Genomic DNA, 19122 nt, shown 5'->3' with positions numbered 1-19122 from the left:
CAAAGATCATTTCTGATTTATTGGGAGGCAAGGTTCCCTCCCAGAGCCTGTGTCTTACTCTTCCCAGGAGAGTCTAGGGCCAGCCCCACCCAACTGCCCCAGCCTTGCTTGGCTCCCAGCCCACTGCAGGGTGGTATGCAGTGGGACCAGACTTCTAGTCCTAGAAGCCCAGGCAGGGCGTGGTCCTGGAGCCTGGGTTCCTGGGAAGGAGTAAGCGGGGTGTGTCAGCCTGGAGAGACACAGAGTCCTCTGGAGCTGGGTCCCGATCCAGCCCAGAACCCAGCTGCCGGGTGGAGCCTGGCCAAATTTCACCAGGCGTCTGAGCCTCGCATCGAGCACAGCCTCACTCCAGCTCCTCTTCCCGTGCAGGTGAGACTCCCTCTGTGTGGTACAGGGTTGTGGCCCTCTGGCTGCTTCTGCCCAGCAGCCGTGCGGGGCAGCTGTCACCTGGGCCTGGTGTAGCCATATGGGTGCCGCAGCAGCAGGCTCTGGTGGCTGGGCAGCACGTGGGTGTGGTAGTGCTCCACCATGCTGCCCACACTCACGAACAGGACCTCGCCCTCCAGATAGAACTTAGAGTCCTGCGGGCAGAAGGCAGCAGGGTTAGGGGGCCCAGTCCCCAACACTCAGCCTGTCTCCTCTGCCCCAAGCCCCGGATGTAAAATGAGGCAGTCAGCAGTAAGGACAGTCGGGCCTGCTCCTGCTGCCCCATCACGCTTGTGCTCCTCAAGTTCAGGCCGCACTCTCCCGTCCCCAGTGACCCAAACAGAGCCTGCACCCAGGATCTGCAGGAAAGATCTGTGAATAAACCAGCCCTTCCAGGGTCCCTGCAGACAAAGCTGGGCAAGGAGAGAAGGGAGGCTGTGCAGTGGGGAGGGAGGGCTGATTCCCTGCAGTGCCAGTCTCAGTGCACCCACAGCCTGACGCCAGCCGAGCCCTGGGGCCACGGTCCCCAACCTACCCTCAAGAGCCCCTCACCTTCTCAAAGATGCGGTAGTTCCTCACTTTGTTAGAGGATTCGTCCCACACAACCAGAACCTACAGGGAGGGCAGCGTCAAGCAGACGTCTCACCAGAGGGTGCAGGACCCATCGCAGGAGCCAGAGCGGGTGGGCAAGACCACCAGGCCTGGGTGCTGAAGCCCTTGGAGGGAGGTGGGAGGGGCTGCAGATACCCTGCCCAGCTGCGGTCACCTGAGCAGGGGCTCCTCCTGCTCTCAGCCCCTGGTGAGAACTGGGCATCAGGGGTACCCAGTCCACCGGGACCCACCTCTCTCTGACACATGGGGCTAGTGCAGCTCAGTGACGTGGAGCACCACACCCTTGACAGGCCAGGGAGTGAGGACCCCTGCCACTCCTACCACCCAGTGGCTTCCCCCCCACTCTGGGTACACAAACCCCGGCCCATCTCTGGAGTCCCGGCAGCCCAGCCCTCCCCTTCCCTCCACAGCCCTGCTAGAAGAAGACATCACGGCCTCTGATCTTTAGAGGGCATCTAGTTCCAGAGAATAGATGGAGGGTGCTGCTGGGACCCTACAGAATTCAGTAAGCGGCTGCATGGGGAGGTGACCTATGAACTGTAGACTCCTGGGCCCCCATCAGCTGGGTGCACAGTGCCCGAGTCCCTATGGGGCGACCCACCTTCCCCGACTTGGTGGAGGAGTTCCGGATGCAGTACAGTCCGTCCTGGGGCTCTCCCTGGGGGTTCGTGGCTTTGAACAGCCTAAAATAGGACAGCATATTGGTGGGGCCCCTCCAGCCGCACCCCCACAGCTCGGCTTTCTGCCCTCTGACCACCGTGGGCCTCTGTCCTGAGTCCTGAGAGCAGCGGATGCCCAGAGGCCAGGACAGCCAGTGGGAGGGACAGAGCTAAGAGTCCCTCAGGTTTTCTGCTGCACCTGGCACCATGCACTTGGTCAAGTGACTGTCCAAAGAGTGGACCGAGAAGCAGGGGACCTACCTTCACACAAGTACAAGAGGGGCTTCACACTGACCTTTCCACTTCACAGGATTCCGTGGTGTTGACAAAGACCGAACTGGGCAGTGGCACCTGGAGAGGTCAACAGGGCTGTGTGCAGAGGACAGGGAGACCCACACTACCTCTCCCCCAAACGGTTTCCACCTAGGGCTCTGCAGGGTCCTGTCCCCTCAGCTCCAGAGTCCTGGGGGCTCTGCTCAGGAGGCCAAGGGGCGCCCAGCCTGCAGCTCCCTGCCCTCTATCCACTCAGTCTTACCTTCTCGTAGTCCTCATCTGAGTCCTCCCCGCCAGTGTCCACCTGCAAGGGTCGCTTTGGCTTTTCAAAGGAGAAGCTCCTGAAACTCTGCCCATCAGGGGGTGATCGCCTGGGATGGGGCAGAACAGGAAGGCAGACCACATCACCCTCCCACCCAACTGGCTGCCCCTGGTCCCCTGCTCATGCAGCCCCCACAGGAGGGCAGACAGCAAAATTAGAATCCACAGTGTCCCTGCCTCCATGGCCATAAGGTCCAGGACCCAGTTCAAGAGGCCAGTCCTCACTGCCTGGGGTAGCAAGCATTACCTGAGGCCTGGAAGCCCCAGGAGAAGGTCAGAGCCAGTGGGTCCTTATGGGGACAGGATCCTGGGCACTCAAACACAGATGTTTCCAGTGGACAAGTGGACGAGTGGACGGGTCACCACTGAGGCCCCAGCTCTGCTGCTGGCTCTGTGACCTTGGTCAAGTCACACTCTTCTCAGAGCCACAGGGAAGTGGACAGATGTGGACAGGCATTAAGAGCCCTGCACACCCCACAGGTGGCCAGGTGGTCCTCAGCCAAACCTCCAGGGTTTTAGGGAAACCAAGGAGGCCCCAAATGGCCAGAAGACCACGAGGACATGCCAGGTCAGGTTGCTGGCTATGGGCAAGGTCCTGGACAGTAACCCATAGCCCTTGCCAGACTGAGGTCTGGGCACAATGACTGACAGCTGACTATCTGTTCCTTTGTGGCCAATCATGAGAGAGAATTGCAAGTGTGGCAAGGGGTCTCCCAGAAACTTTCCCATCAGCAGCATGGATCTCAGAGATGCCAATACAACCCTGGGTTAGGGGTGGTCAAGGGCATTCAGGGTGAGCCAGTAAGGGCATCCCAGGGCCTTCACCACCAAGTGAGGTACAAAGCTCACCTTGGGTCCCAGACACCTTTGACCAGGGGCCATTGGTGACCAAAGGGGGGACACCATAGGCCCTAGCACTATCCAGCGACCGGTAGAAGGCATGCCAGCAGGCCTCCAGGCTGACTCAGGACAGCTCCACATTCCAGGCATTTCCCAGTTGGGAAGGACACAAAGGCAGTGCTGCTGGCTCTGGAGCCAGGAGACGCCCAGAACCAGACAGGACTGGGCCCAGGTCCAGGACGGGGCTGTGGAGCATGCTGGCCTGGTGGCTCAGAGCCACCTTCCCCATCACTCAGCTGACTGCATGGCAGCAGCTCCATGGAACCTGCATCCCCAAAGCCATACTGACCACTGACCCTGGAGCTGCTGCTCCAGGCCCCCTGACTAGGCCATGTGTTTCACAAGGGCAGCCATGGCCAGCCAGAAGGGAGGCCGCTCTGCCTACACAGGCCTTCCTACTCTGGCACCTGCCACCCACCAGGGCTGAGTGCAGTTGGGGGGTGCAGGGCACTGGCCAGAGACCAGGCTGGACTGGGGAGGGGTCCCAGCAGCTCGGAGCAGGGCGCCACTGCAGCCAGACTCACTGGAGGTGGGGGAGCAGCGGTTTCTCTGGCTTGGGCAGCACCGTGGGCCGAGCTGTGGGCTCAGGCATAGACAGCTTTAGCACAGGAGGCCTGGGAGCCACAGTGGGCACAAGGAGTCCAGGTCTGGCTGTCTCCCTGGGGGGGCCCTCCTCCACGATCTTGAGAAACTTGGGCTTGTTGGCAGGCACAGGTGGAGGCTCCGCTGCGGGTGGCCCCCGGGGAGACAGGTGGAAGGACTTGAGCTTATCACAGTTCCTGGAGGTGGCAATGGCCGTGGTGGCAGAGCTGGAGGCAGGGCTGGCCCCATGGCCAGGGGTCCAGGGCTCTGGTTTCCGGAGGCCAGGCCCAGCAGGCACGCTGCACAGTGGAGGGTCACTCATCCTTCGGGAAGTGGCAGGCGCCCTGAGGCCAGGTTCAGCCCGCCTCAGGCCCAGTGGGTCCCTCTTAGTGTCTTCAGGAGCTGGACTAGCATCTGAGAGGCCACGCTTAGGGGGCGGGGGTGGCAGCAGGGGACTTGGGCTCTTGGAGGTGAAGGAATGGGCACGGGGCAAGTCAGAGAAGGCTGGCTTCCTGGGCGTGGGCACTGGAGGTGGTGGGTAGGCCGGCGGGTAAGTCAGGGCATCTACAGAGCAAAGAGAAGCAAGTGAGCGCCACCCCCAGAAGCTGGACCATGCCACCACCTGCTGGGGTGGGGCACTGGGGCTGAGCGGCTTGAGCAAGAGCACACCCACCCTAGGCGGCCTGCTGTGCAGCCCAGTGTCCAGGGCCCTGTCCAGCCTTCCCCTGGGCCCAGCTCACCACCACCACCTGGCCCTCCCTGTCCCTCCCCCAGCAGCAGCCCCACAAGCTTCCCGACACCTAGATGCTACAGGAGGAGCCGAGGGTTCCAGAGGCGGGAGTGAGAGAAGAGCAAGGACACCCAGGAAGTCAGGCTGAGAGAGGGGTGGGTTTCCAAGAGCAGAGGCGAGCAGGAGCGGGCACTGGGAAGACAAGGTCTGAGAGAACTCTATGGGAAGTCCAGGGCTGGTACCCACAGTAGAGGGGACCCAGAGTCACAGTGCGGGGACTGTGGGGGGTCAAGTCCTGCTATGGGAAGTCCAGGGCTGTGGCTCATGGCTGCGGGGACTGTGGGGGGTCAAATCCTGCTATGGGAAGTCCAGGGCTGTGGCTCATGGCTGTGGGGACTGTGGGGGGTCAAGTCCTGCTATGGGAAGTCCAGGGCTGTGGCTCATCGCTGCAGGGACTATCATGGGTCAAGTCCTGCCTCAGGGCAAGGAGGCCTGAGCCCTGGGGTGGTGTCCCTCCAGATGGGCACAGGGGCTGAGGAGCTGGTGGGGCTCTGGGCACATCAGGCAAAGGAGGGTGTGGAGTAGGTGCTGGCACAGCCGGGCACACCTGGCAGTGTGGAGTGCTGGTCTGGGAAGGGGAGGGAGGGGAGGTCAGTGTGTGGGGTCCAGAGGCTGGAAGGGAGAGTGGAACAGGAATACACAGTAGGTCTGCAGGTGGCTCCCATGCGCTCATCTGCAGCGCAGGATGGGACAGAGGGAGAATCTCTCTCTAGACCTGGGCAGCTGAGCTGAGGTGTGAGTGGGAGGTGATCAAGGCAGATGGCCTCAGGCCAGGGGCTGAAGGACTGTGGAGCTGGCCCCAGAGGAGTGAGGAGGACACTGGTACCCACAGTAGAGGGGACCCAGAGTCACAAAGGCCACTCACTAGAGGTCAAGGGGGGGGATGTCATCCCAAGACAAAGTGATGGATAAGAAAGTTCTAGACAGGTTGAAGAGGGGACCCAGGGGGGGTCAAGGACTGAGCATGAGGGACAGAGGGCAGGACAGAGGCATCGCTCCCACCCAGCCCTGCACTTCCACTACCCTCACACGACTGTCTGCCCGCCTCCCCAGGAGCCCGAGTGCTCCAGGAGTGGGGTGGGGTGGGCGCGGGCTGCTGGTGACAGCATGACCTATGGCTGTGCTCCAGAGAGCTGGCAGCCCAGACACAGACCTGCCCCTGACTGGCCGCCCTCAACGCTCCTCCCTACTCTCAGCAGCCCACCCCCAACGCTCCACATCCAGGCACTTCCCAGGCAGGAAGGGCACAACTGCAGCCCTGATGTCCCCAGAGCCAGGGGACACATCCAGGATCCTAGGCAGGTGGGCTACCCAGGCTCCACACTTTAGCTTGCAGTCCTCCTGCCTCAGCCTCCCCAGATCCCTCCCCTCTGTCTATGGGGCCTGACCTGGGAGGTGGGGGACAGGGTAGCAGAGCTCTGAACCTTTTTTTTTTTTTTTTGAGAGAGAGAGAGAGAGGAAGGGAGTGAGAGGGAGGGAGAGAGAGAATTTTTTAATATTTATTTTTTAGTTTTCGGCGGACACAACATCTTTATTTGTATGTGGTGCTGAGGATCGAACCCAGTGCCGTGCACATGCCAGGTGAGCACGCTACCGCTTGAGCCACATCCCCAGACCCTCTCTGAACCTCTTAATAGTGAGTCACAGTAAGGAGACAGGCACCTACCTCCCCCAGCCTAGGTGCCACTCCTGGTGCTAGACCCTGTTCCCTCTGGATCCCCAGGGTCCTCTCCCTACTCACTCCCCATTGCCCCCATCTACCAGATCCCCAGCCCCCTCCCTACCCACAGGATCCCCAGCCCCCCTCCCTACCCACTGGATCCCCAGCCCCCCTACCTACCTACGGGACCCTCAGCCCCCTCCCTACCCATGGGACCCCCAGGCCCCTGCACCTACCCTCGGGCTTCACAGGCTCGGGGGAGTCGGGCTCCAGGTATGAATCCTCCTCATCCTCATGCTCGTAGTCTGTTGGTGGCAGATGGAGGGTGAGACCCAGGCCCAGCCCACACAAGACGGGGTGGCAGTGCCCACTGTGCCTCAGCACAATGCCCCTGTCACAGGAGCTGAGTACCCAGGAGGCAGGAGCGTTAGGATAAGGCATCAGGATTTGAACCCAGGCCACTGTTACACTGTAGGACAGGGCACAGGCACAGCAGGAGGGGCCTCCCAACAGGGGCCCTGGTCCCTTGTGGCCATCAGCAGGAAGGTGTGGAGAGCTGGAGGGGCGGGTGTGGCCCAGCCCTCACCTTCATTGTCGGTCGGGTATGGAGAAAGGCTGATGTCCACGGGCCGCTCCACCACACCATAGAAGCTATCTGTGTCTGAACTGGAATCACTGAAACACAGGGCAGGCGGCAGGGGCAGGTGGTCAGCACCAGGCCTGGGGTCCTTGGCACTCACTCACAGGGACACCTGCACTCAGGAACACTGTGACAGACACAGACTTGCACATGCATGCAGACCGCCTGTGCACAGTCAGACGTGGAGAGGCAGGGACAATCCTGTGACCACACGCTCAGGCCACACAGGTAACCCCAGGCAGCACGTGCACAGGCAAGCGTACAGACACACAACTGCAAGGACAGAAGGGGCTGGGGCCAGCGCCGCCCTCCCTGCCTCTGTGGTACCTGCACCCTGACTGGCTGGAGAGCTGAGGGCTGGGCCCAGTGTCCAGTGGCCCATGTGTCCACCTGCTCCTGACAACGAAAGCAAGGACAGGTCTAGGACCCCCTGGAGAGTCCCTTGCTACCTGCTGGGCCATCTCACGGGTGAGGGTGCTGAGACCAGGATGGACTGAACCCCTCCCTGGACGACGCATCTGCTCTCCCTCCGAGAGAGCCAAGGTAGGTGTCAGGGGGCTGGGACCCCAAGTTCTACACTCTTGAAATGCTGTGACCCCCAAATGGGGAGCTGCCAACAGATGACAGAGTCAGACATGGTGACATGGAGCTGGAGAGGACAGCAGGACAGGGAAAGACAGGCATACACGCACACGCTTATACACAAGGTGCACACTTCCACATCCACGTGGCCCTTCAAGGAGCGCACTGTGGCCACGCCACCCAGCCTGGAGACGGACATGCACGTCAAACCCAGGAGCCCCAGGTACTGCCACCCTCCTCCAGGCCCTGTAGCCCACCTGGTGTCCAGGGGCAGCTCCTTCTTCTCATGGAAGTGGCCAATCTCCCTGCGCAGCAAGGCCATCCAACTCTGTGGGTTAGCCAGGGTCAGGGGCCAGGGCCAGGACAGGGCCCCACTCACCCTCTTCCCTCATTTGCCCCAGCTACTCTGCAGTGACCACCAAGGCCAGCGGAGACAGCCCCAGCTGTGTCCAGCCCAGGCTGTGACACTCAGGTGTGGCCTCCCCTCCTTGGGTCGGCAGCTGCCCCTCAGCCCCCCAGCTCTTCCCGAATGGCACACTCTTAGGGTGGGCCCTGGTGCCAGGCCCTGGGCAGCACCACCCGGCTTCCCCTGCTCAGGACATCTCTCAGGGCCTAGACAAGATGGTGTCAGCCTCCTGCCAAGAGCTGACAGGAGGCCAGGGCCCTGGGACCAGGGAGCCTCCTAAACAGGGAGACCCCATCACCTTGCGCTCGTCCTCAGAGGAGGCGGAGAAGAACCACGTGCGGTGCTTCTTGCTGATGTGGACGATCTTGAAGGGGAAGACATTGTTGGATGTGGTCTCCTCGGCCGCCCGCATCACTCTGAGGACACAGGGGTCACCACCTGCTCTACTCACAGGGGTGGCCTGAGCAGCCCATCCTATGTGGGTCTGCGTCTGGCACCCGGCATTATAACCCAAGGACAGGAGCAGATCTGGACAGTCCCTGCCTGCCCATGCTCCAGGCAGAGGACCTAGATGCTATGGGCAGATGGCAGAGGTGGGCATCTGAGTCTTCAAGGCTTCCTGGGAGAGCAGCAACGCAGGCTCAGAGATGAGGTCACACCACCCCAGAGCCCACCAGTGTCATTGTAATTGGACGTCTCCTCCCATCTCTGCCCCATGTGCCCTTGGCCTGACTGCTGAAGACCCTCATGAGGCTCTGGCCAGCCCCCGCTGCCCGCTGCCCAGCAGCAGCCCCCCATGCATTTCTGGGAGTGACTCATGTCGTATCTGCTCTGCGGCCCACTAACCCACACAGGCTGTGGGCTGTGCACAGTGATCCCAAAGTCGACCTGGGGGAAGCTACCAGGGGACCTGGACAGAGCCTCTCAGACCCAGCTGGCCTGATGGGTGCACTGACTCCCTGGGGCACAGCTGTACCTGACACTGGGACACAGCTGTGAACTGGCTGGCACACGCGTGTCTGAGGGAAGAAAGTGACTGCCTGGGGAAGCTCTGATCACCAGTGCCTGCCTGCTGCCCAGGGCCCTGGGTGGATGGGGGCCTGGTGCTAGACTGGCTGATTGGCAAGGCTGCCCCACCAAGGCTGTGGCAGAATGGGAGCTGGGCCTAGAGCAACTACCAAAGCAAGTCCTGCCACTAAGACCTGGTGACCCACGGTTGCTCACAGGATGGAGGGATTGGGCCTTAATGGGGTAGTGAAAGGCAGACCAGTGCTGCTGGACGCCGGGTCAGGTGGCAGAGTCTTGGGCCCAGAACTCAAGCACTGCTCTGTGGGCCCAAGGCTGTGAGGTGGATGCAGGTGGGACTAACAGGCCCACAAGCTCCAGCATGCCACAACTTACCAGAGGGCTCTGGCCCAGTGTCCCCCTGCCCATCAGCCTGGAAGCCCTGAAGGGCAGACTCATGGCCACTTGCTGGATAGAGCTAGCCCATGGCACAAGTGAAGCAAGGAACTGGCCCCAGCCTGGGAGGACCCTGGAGCCAGGAAGTCTGGACAGGGCCTGTGTTTAGGACACAGGAGATGGTACCCTGGGAAGAGCTGGGAGGGGGAAGGGGCAGGGTAGGGAGGGAAGCAGATGCCACTGGGCAGCAACTGACTGGACTGCAGAGCAGGCTGTCCAGGCCCTTGACACCTGACCCCAAAGCCCCAGGAAGCCTCTGTAAGGAGCTCACTCCTAGGCTCCAGCAGAGGCCTGGGCACACTGGGCAAGGCTGGGCTGCTGGAGGCCATCTGGGGAGAGCCAGGTCCTCCCCAGGGGCGGGGGTGAGAGCTGGCTCCAAGCCCTTGTTGGCCAGGTGGGCTGGGAGGGGACACTCTGGGCAGGGTGGGCGCTCACCGGTTGTAGCCACTCAGGGAGAAGGCGCCCTGTGGGGAAGCCGACGTGCTGCTCTTGAAGTAGTAGATGCAGCGTCTGTGGATGATCACAAACCGCAGGGGCCCTGCGGGCAGGGCACAGTCACCAGGGCTGCCAGTGGCCCATGCCAGGCACCTTCCACCAGGCACCTCCGCGCCAGGTATCCTCCACGCCAGGCACCTCCACGCCAGGCACCCTCCACCCCAGGCAGGCCCACGCCAGGCACCTCCACATCAGGCACCTCCACCCCAGGCACCCTGCATGCCAGGCTGGCCATGCCAGGCACCTCCGGAGGCCTGTGCACCTTGGGCCAGCCTCAGGCTGCTGAGAACTGCTGAGAGGAAGACAGGAAGCTAGGCTGGGCTGCGGCCCCTCCTCAGGGGTCTATGACGGGGCCAAGTGTGGGCAAATGGAGGGGCATGTGGGCCAGCCCCTGGGCAAGCCTGGCCACCCCTCCCTGTGCACCTCGGGCCATTCAGGGGCTATGTGCAGTAACCGCAGAGGGCCAGAGGCCCAGGAGGCCGCAACCACCTTGCTGGGTGCTGTGGGGCTGCAGGAGGCTCCTCAGCCCAGCTGGCAGATGAGGAGAGCAGGGGTAAGAGAGCCCCTGGGCTGGACTGTACTCCAGCTGGGCAATGCCCCAAGCTCCACCAACCCAGGCCTGGATGAAGGTCAGTTACAGTTTCTCTCTGGAAGATCCCTATGCAAAGAGGGTACCAGTTAGACTGGTACCCAGAAATGACTGTCCCGTGGGGCACACCTCAGCTAGGCAGCCTCGGAGCAGGGAGTCCTTGGCAGAGGGCACTGCTGGGGCACAGGCACAGAGTACCCATGGTGAATCAGAGAGAAAGGCAAGGCCCGGGTTCTCTCTGCCTTCATGTCTGGACATCTGTGGATCTCGCAGCCCACTGTCCCCAGGGGCCAACACCCGAGCGTCAGGCAGCTTCAGAGTCCCAGTACTCAGCTGGCTTCTGACCTAGCACATGGACCCATCACGTGAGGGCCAACAGATTCCCTGAACATTTGCGGAGAGGAAAAGGGCAGCACCCAGGGGCCAGACCTCCAGGCCACTCTGAGGCTACCCCGCTCTGGATGCAGGCAGAAGCTCCCGTGGCCAGCTGGTCGCACTGTGCACTGTCCTCTTAAACCAGCTGCAGGCACCACCCTGAACCCTGTCAAGTTCTGGGACTGGAGAGGCTGCCTTCAGGTCCCCTAGGGGAGCTGACCATTACAGAAGGAAGAGACACCCCCGAGGACCCAGGACATAAGGTAGCAGAAGTCCCAGCAGAGCAGTGGAGAAACAGGAACAGGGCCCAGTTCTGCCGCAAGTTCTCCCTTGTGGTGCCCACTGCCCAGGGACTCACATTTGAGCAGCTGCAGCTGGGTGCCGCCCTTCTTGTGCAGGTAGCCAGCCTTAGCCACACCCCCGGGCATAGTCAGCAGGTTCTGGGCACCGATGGCCTTCATGGGGACAGGCCAATGCATCTCCTCAGCCGCCATGAAGCTGGAATCACAGAGGAAGAGACACAGCTCAGCCAGGGGTAGGGACAGGGAATGTCTTAGCTGGGCCACTCACAGGGACACTGCCACACTCCAGGAGGCAACGTGGAAGGTCAAGGCAGTGGGGGTGAGGAAACGCCTTCCCTGAAGGCCCCAGCCTTCCAGTAATGACCCTGGGGAAAAGGTTGGGTGGTCCACCTGGTCAGCTCCACCTGGTCCCTGGCCACAATCCCAGGATGCTGAGAACTGTGTCCTTTGTCACTGGTTCACTGGGCACATATCTGGTGAGTGCACCACCCTGTGAGGGCTAGCATACGATGACGAGTGGCCTGAGGGAACCCAGCCCAGGTAAGGCAGGCTTTATGCCATAATGACCCCAAGTCCCAATGCCAGGTGAGCCATAAAGGGGCCTGCCCAGACAGGAAGTCAGGAGTGGCCTCCTGGAGGAGGTGGCACTGGGGTCACAACCTGAAAGTAGAAATTAAAGAGGTACAGGGGCTGGGGTACACCCTGCATACCCTGTCCACCAGCTCTGACCCTCAGTGGGGAAGAGGTAAGGAGCATGGCCCCTGGATGTCCATCCTCAGCAGCTTCTGTCCATCCCTTTCTTGAAGCCCTGAGACCAAGCATCAGTGAAACAGACAGCCAAGAGCCCCCAGTTCCAACAGCCTGGTCTTGTGTCCTGGTTGGCTTTCTGGGGGATTCCCAGGCCTCAGCTGCTGGACTTTTTCCATGAGGGAAAAGTGGACTAAATTGTCCCAAAGTACACCCTTGCCGCAGTGGCTGAGAACCATGTGGTTAGTTCACTGGCACCCACCTCCTCAGCCTGGGGGGTCACTCACCCTCCCTGCCTGAGCCTCAGGGACCACGCTGCACACTGTCACAGAGGCCCTGCCCGCTACTCCAGCCCTAGACTCTCTGGATCCAGCTGGGCTGCTGAACATTTCTGCCTGCAGTGACCTCCCCACTACCCACATGGAGAAATCCCACTGGCTGTCCTTCAGGAACAACAGTGAGGGCTCCTCTCCTGTGAGGCACCCCAAGTGCTCAGTCATGTCTGAAGTCCCCCAATCCTGCTCTGTTTAGTCTGTGCCTACCCTGGGCAGGTCTAGCTTGGGACCCTGGTGCGACTGGATGGTGGCCAGTATCTTAAGAGCCCAAGGTGGAGCAGCCAGGGTCAGACCCAGAGGCCAAGATCAGCTGGGACTCCTGCCACTACAGCTCCAACCCGAAACACACACATAAGAAAACCACTGTCCACTCCATCAAAAAAGCAAAGGAAGTCACCACCCCAAGAACACAGAATGCCCCCATAGCCTCTGCTACTGTCTCCCACGGCTTCATCTGCACAGAGTGCCCACCCCCCCAGGGAGAAAGTGGGAGCCTGGAGGTGGGGGCCACCCAGCTGTCCCCTATGGCTCCCAACCCCTCCACGCAGGGAGGTGGGAGTGAGGACTGGGCAGCTGGGACCCCAACTTGGGTTGAGGCTGGGAACAAAGGCGCAGCCATACCCCCGCTCTGCCCGGCCCCGCGGGGCAGTCACAGCCCAGCAGCGGGAAGGGAGATGGGCACCGGGTGCTCTCGCCCATCCAGGGGGGAGTGTCGGCGTATGGAGGGCCCCACGCCCAGCCGCAGCCCCCGGCCCACCCAGCGGCCGGCCCACGCCCGCCTTTGTTCCAGGGGACCGCGCAGTGCCTGGGGCTCCCGGAACCCGGAGTCCCGGGTCGTGCTCCAGAGGTCTGGGGCCCGGGCTTGGGGACTTGGGGTCCCGAGGCTCGAAGCCAAGAGTCCGGGGCCGCGGACGTCGGGTCCGGGCTCAGTACTCACGGCGTCCACGCGGCGGGCACCGCCGGCTTCCGGGGGGCGGCCAGCCCCCATCTCCCCTGCGCGCAGCGACACGGCCCCGGGCCGGGGACCCCGGCAGCCGCCTCGTCCCGGGCGCCCGCCTCCCGCCGGCCCCAGCTCCGCGGCCGGGACCCAGCGCCCGCCATGCCCGCCTCGCCCCAGGCCCAGGCGGCCGCCGGCTCCTCCCCTCGCAGACGGGGGCGGGTCCGCGGGCAGGTGAGGGACCCGCCCGCCCCTCACGTCACCTTAGGCGGGCCGCCCACTCCCGGCCTCAGTTTCCCCACCTGCGGCACTGCGGCTAGTGGAAGCCAATTATAAGGGTAACCCGGAATCAGAAGCCCCCAAACCTGCAACTCCTAGCCCCCGCCTACGTCTCCATCCCGCCTGGTTCCTTGATGGCAAGCACCTTGGGACAGTGGCCGTACTTCCCCAAAGGCAGTATGTCCCCCAGAGCAGACTTGCTTTGCCAGTGTCTCCCAGGGATCCCCAGGAGTCGGGGGTCTGCTCACTGGCAACTCCCACTTGCTTAGGCCTTGGCATGCGGGTCACCTCTCCCGGAAGAGTTCCTTTGACTGGCCAAAGGCTATGAAGGCCCTCAGTGGCTACTAGGCTGCCTGCCTCCTCCATCTCCTAGCACTTACAGGCTGCTGCTAGGATGGGCCACCTGTGCAGAATGCAGCACAAGGCCCTACCCTGGTCCTTTGGTGGCGAACAACTTGGGCCCCATTCCTACCCAGCTTTGCATGTTGGGCAGCCCTCACTGGTTCCAAGGCCTCCACCTCAGGCCAGCTCAAAGGTACTCTTCCCAGCACCTTGGAGTCTGCAGCTTCCATCCTGGCTCTGGCCACCTCTAAGCCTGTTCCCAGCGCTTTTGCCTTTATCTCCCCTTGAATCCTACAAAACCCTCTAGGCTGCCCATCAGCATCTCCACCGCTCTCGGAAGTCCCCAGCACCTCCTCTTCTAAAGTCTCTCCAGTGCCTGCCTTACGTCCTCCAACATGACCCTTCCAGTCACTTCTCTAAGTCTTGGGCTTCCTTATGCACACCTAGCCATTCCCGATTTGGCCCCTCTGGGCCTTTCTCACAAACTCTCCTCCTGCCCTCTGCCCTGTGTGCACCTGTGCCAGCCAGACACACAGTACCCACCCCTAAACCCGCCCACAACCACCTCTAGGCTTGTCCCCGCTGTTGCCACTGCCTGTACTTGCAACTGAACTATCTCAGCCCTCAAGAGGTGGCTCAAAGACCACCAATCCCTCACAGACTCTTCTAAAAAAGAAGAGGGAACTCACGCCCTCTTCGCTCCTGACAAAGACACCACAAGTGAAGACTACAACCAATCTCTTACAGGCATGAACATAAACATCCCCAACAAAACACTAGCAGACTGAATCCAGGAACATATAGAAAGGATTAGACAACACGGTCAAGTGGGACTTATTCCAGCAATGCAAGGTTGGTTTACTATTCAAATCCAATCAATGTGATATACCACATCAACAAAAAACAGACCCACCTACAGAAAAAACCTTAGACAGAATCCAACAATCCTTCAAAATAGGGACAACACTCAACAAACCAGGGATAGAAGGAAAACTTCTCAACATGATAAAGAGTATCTTTGAAAAGTTCCTGCTCACATCATTTCTAGTGGTGAAAGACTGAACACTCTTCCCCAAGGACAGGAGCAGGGCAAGGATGTCCGTCCTTCCATGTCTGCTCAGTGTCCTGCTGGAGGTCATGGACAAAGTAATCAGGCAATAGAAGAAATATAAAGTATCCAGATTGGAAGAAAGAAGTGAAACCATTCCCAGATGAGATTATTTTATATATACAAAATTTCAAGAATTCCACACACAAGAAAAATATTAGGACAAACAAGTTCAGCAAAGGTAGCGGGATCCCAGTCAACACAGAAGTCCACTGCGTTTCTACATCTGTTCCAGCAGCGAGCAATCCACAGTGGAAAGACAAGTTAATTCAGGCATCCCCTCTTCCAGGAGGTCTCCTAGGTCCTCTAGAAGGTCCTGTCCCCACCCTGGGGCTAGCCCAGCCTTCCCTCCACCTAATGCTGGCTGTACTAGATTGTCACAGTCCTCTGTCCTTAGAGCCCAGGCCCAGCAGAGTGGGCACCCAAGGTGCCCCCAAGGAAGGAAGCAGTGTTGGCCCTGGTGGGTGGCTAGAGGGACAGAGGCTGACACAGAGCCCCACCCTGGCATATCACACCAGCCCTGAGCGAACGGACATTTGGCAGTTGTGTCAGAGCTACTGTGAGGACAGAGCCACCTCCTCCTGGGGCTGGGGGAGGTTGGGGGAGCCCAGTGGCCAGGAAGGGGCAGGCAGGAGAAGGGCTCATCTCCAGCTGCAGCAGGATGGAAGCACTCAGGAGGCATTTACTGACCCTGGGAAGAGGGCAGGTCATGCTCCACCTTCACCTCCCCTGGGAATGTCCTGATGCTGACATCATAGTCCCTCTCCAGAGGGGTCCCAACCTGCCCCAGCAGGTGAGCCCGGACAGTACCTGCCCAGGAACCCAGTGCTGGGCCAGGCTGGAAGCAGAAACGGGTAGTGGTGCCCGAGGGTCTGGACAATGGTGGGCCACGGTGCCACACAGCTCCCACATTTCCTAGCCTCGCTCATAGACAGTCCTACCTGTGCCTGGGGTCACTGAGGGTAGCTGACCTCCAGGCAGTCTCCCTCGTGACCTGAAGATTAAATGCCACTCACTCACCAGGGGCTCCCACAGGCCTTCCTGCTGACTTGCTAGGTAGTTTCGTCCCTCCTCAGATGCCCACCCGCAGGGATGCCCCTGGGCTGGTGGGAGCACCGTGGGTGGGAGTCACGAGGGAGAGAGCCTGCCTTCAGATCTCTCTGGGTCTCATCCTCCACAGGGCCATCTCCTGCTGTTAAAAAAGGGCATGGGAGGGCGGGGGCTGGGCGCAGGGGTAGAGCACTTGCCTAGCATGTATGGGTGCTGGCTTCGAACCTCAGCACCACTTATAAATAAATAAACAAATAAAATAAAGGCATCCTGTCCATCTACAACTACAAAAATAAATTTTTTTTAAAAAAAAAAGGGCATGGAAGAGTTCACTTCTCCAAGGCCCAACACCCTAAGGAGGGGCTGAGGACTCTGGAGACAGGTCAGCCTGGAGTGGCTGGAGCTGGTGGTGGCTGCTAGGTTCCAGGAACCCTTCTACAAGGTGCGGGATCCTCGCGTGTGCAGGTGTGGAAGTGCTTTGAGCCCATGTGGCCCTGTGAGGTACACCTTCCCCCAGTGATATTGGCTCAAGGACCCTGAAGCTGCTGGAGTGGGGACGGGCTGCACAGGCTGGTGAGACAGCCCCAGCCCGTTCCACCAACGCAGCTCTGCGGCTCCCACCTCTGGGGCCCTGAGCCCCAAGGGTGCATGCTCCTCACCTGCAGGGGCCCACACACAAGGTGCAGCTCCGCAAGCCCAGTTAATGTCACAGGTGCACTCACAGAAGACATGAGAGTGAGTGGGAGACTACACGCGTGCACACCAGTGTGTGTGTGTGTGTGTGACATATGTGTGCACATTGTGAGCCTGTGCATGAGAGTGACGTGGCAGCCCTGAGGCACCGGGCTCCTGCAGACATGGCCTGTTGTGGTGAGTGAGTGGCGCCCTGGGTGACCACGGTGTCAGGGACTCACTGCTCACAGAGACTAGGCCGGCCCTGCTGTGAAGCCACAGAGCGAGGGAGGGCCAGCGTCCCAGCCTGAGGGAGCAAGAGACGAGGTCCCCCAGTGCAGAGCACACACACACACTCATGCATGCATGTACACACGCATCCAGTCCTGTCCACATACTCAAGCACATTCACACTCCACATATACACTTTCACACTTACAAACACTAATGCACACTTACACTCACACTCACACTCATTCACACGCTCACACACGTGCTCGCACTCATGTGAGCACCATCCACACAACACACCAGGGGCCAAAAAGACCCTTTATAAGTGGTCCCCAGAGCGCTCGGGCACAGGCCAGAATCACCACTCCAGCCCTGCCCAGCCTGGTGCCAGGTCCCACCTGTGGGTTCAGGAACCTCACAATTCTATGTGTGACCCACGCATTCTTGCACATTTACTCCCCAAGGACACGGGCTGGGAGAGGCTCAGGACTAGTGCAAGAGCACTGCTCACCCTGCCACTCCAGAGCTTAAACCACAGTCATCCCATGTCACTGATGAAGACACCGAGGGTCCAAGAAGCGGAGCACTTCCCCAGAACACACATGCACTAGTGGCGGAGCACCCATGACTCTCCACCCTGCCCGCGTGGCACAGCAGGTGTTGGGGTGATGGCCGCGTGAGCAGAGCTGGTGGGTTCCTCGAGCACAGTCCCTAGCCACCCTGCCTCTCACCACTTCGTACTCTGCTTTTAGTTTCCTTTCCCCTCCTTCTCTTCCCAGAATCTTTCTCTGTAAAAGAATCAAAACCAAAATGCTCCTAGAAAGGCCCAGTGACCAGCCATGCCAGAGAGCCCACAGCTGGCCAAGGGGCGGAGAACGGACCCCCTCCCCAGCGGGTCCCTGGAGCCCAAGGTTCCCTGAGCACAGCGTCCCACGCGGGCAGTGGGGACCCACACTGCCCTGCCTGTCCCCCTGCACACATACGTGGTGTACACACACACAGGGACCCCAACACCAAGGCCGCCAGCAAGGCTGGAGTGGGAGGGGTGCAGCTCCCAGGGCTGCAGGCTGAGAGGCAGGACGCAGGGCAGGGGCGCCCCAGGTTCCTGCATGGGGTCCCCCTTCTGGCTCCCTCTGGGCCCATCTGGGACCACTCTTCTCAGCGCCTGACCCTTCTCACAGGCCAGCCCTGGGGGGAACTTGGCTCCCATGACCCCGCCCAGCCCTGCGGTTCTGCCACAGCCACCCCACTGACCTGATGGCACTGACCCAGCACATGGCTCTCCTGCTGCCCGGTAACTTGCTGGAGGTTGGTGTCCTGGGGCCAAGGGAAGCCATGCAGCTCAGGGGCTATGGGGAGAGGCCGCACCCTGCATCTCCCAGGCATGTGAGGCCGAGGCCCCTGGCTGCCCGGCTTGTTGTGCCACAGCTCAGCTCTGCGCCTGAGACCAGTAGCTGGTAGGGCTTCCTCCTGGTCTGGGACTTCCTGTTGCTGGTTCCCTGGGCTGCCCCAAGGAACAGGCACTTCCTGCCTTCCACCTGCAAGGCCCTGAAAGCTGCAGCCTACCCGTGCTGTTCTGTCTGGGGGGTCTAGTCCCCACTCACCATCTTCCTGTTCCCTACTGTGGTCAGAGGCACAGCTATCTGGGCTCCAGGGCAGCTGTGCCCCTGGGAGGAAACTTCATGCTGTCCCTCCCTCCCCAGGTCACCTCTGCACACTTAGCTCCACGCCAGCAAACCACACAGCCCCTCACAGCCCAGGGTACTGGCCCCACACAATGATAGTGCTGATACCGCACGCCCCTCCCCGGCCCACACGGTGCCCACTCCTGTCCTCTGGAGCCTAAAGGGCTGCGCCTCTTGCACCAGGGTCCTGTAGGTTTCAAAGTGGCTCCCTCTGTGTGTTCTGACACCAAGGGACGGAGAGACCAGGGTGGGGAGCCATGGTGGAAGACCAGGCCTGGTCGCAGGGTAGAAGACCAGGGTGGGTCTGGGTCTCTCAGTCTCTCTGCCTTCAGAGCCTCGAGCTCTGCTAATCACCCAGCTTGAGAGAAAGGCCTCGGTGACAAAGCACACCCTGCCATCGGCCCCTCCCTAGGCCCACTCAGAACTCAGCGCCGCCCCCCAGCTGTTCTGCTTCCGTCAAGCCCAGCCTTCTTCCTGCCTCGGCCCCTGCTGGGCAGCCCCAACGGGGTTCCAACTCAAGCCACAGGGTGCCCAGTCCCTGCCCCTCTCCACCGAGCTCTGGTCCCAGATAGGACAGGACTCTTAGGAGGCAGCTGAGAAAAGACGTCCTGGGGCCGAGGGCCACGCTCATGGCAGGATTTGAGGGTGACAGAAGCCACAGAC

General features: G+C 60.8%; 1 protein-coding gene across 5 annotated transcripts in view; it reads right to left on the bottom strand.

The window, feature by feature from the left end:
* Nucleotides 1-19122, bottom strand: part of SH3BP2 (SH3 domain binding protein 2) — a gene marked incomplete at its 5' end in the record, with an annotated part of 33508 nt that continues 14386 nt past the window's right edge. For 2 of the 5 annotated variants that reach the window (XM_081304214.1, XM_081304216.1), the window contains 12 exons: nt 1-581; nt 979-1038; nt 1640-1721; nt 1993-2048; nt 2233-2341; nt 3716-4337; nt 6460-6528; nt 6810-6898; nt 7703-7773; nt 8150-8267; nt 9748-9850; nt 11130-11269. In XM_081304214.1, coding sequence (XP_081160340.1) covers nt 444-581; nt 979-1038; nt 1640-1721; nt 1993-2048; nt 2233-2341; nt 3716-4337; nt 6460-6528; nt 6810-6898; nt 7703-7773; nt 8150-8267; nt 9748-9850; nt 11130-11265 — 1653 coding nt within the window. In that variant the 3' untranslated portion in view covers nt 1-443. Of the gene's footprint in view, nt 582-978; nt 1039-1639; nt 1722-1992; nt 2049-2232; nt 2342-3715; nt 4338-6459; nt 6529-6809; nt 6899-7702; nt 7774-8149; nt 8268-9747; nt 9851-11129; nt 11270-13092; nt 13257-15841; nt 15967-18028; nt 18143-19122 lie in introns of those variants that run through there. The other 3 variants (XM_081304213.1, XM_081304215.1, XM_081304212.1) reach the window with 3 other exon arrangements.

This window comes from Spermophilus citellus (assembly GCF_964194105.1).
Source record: "Spermophilus citellus genome assembly, chromosome: 8".
NCBI classification, from domain to species: Eukaryota; Metazoa; Chordata; class Mammalia; order Rodentia; family Sciuridae; genus Spermophilus; species Spermophilus citellus.
This window is presented reverse-complemented; position numbering and strand designations above follow the sequence as displayed.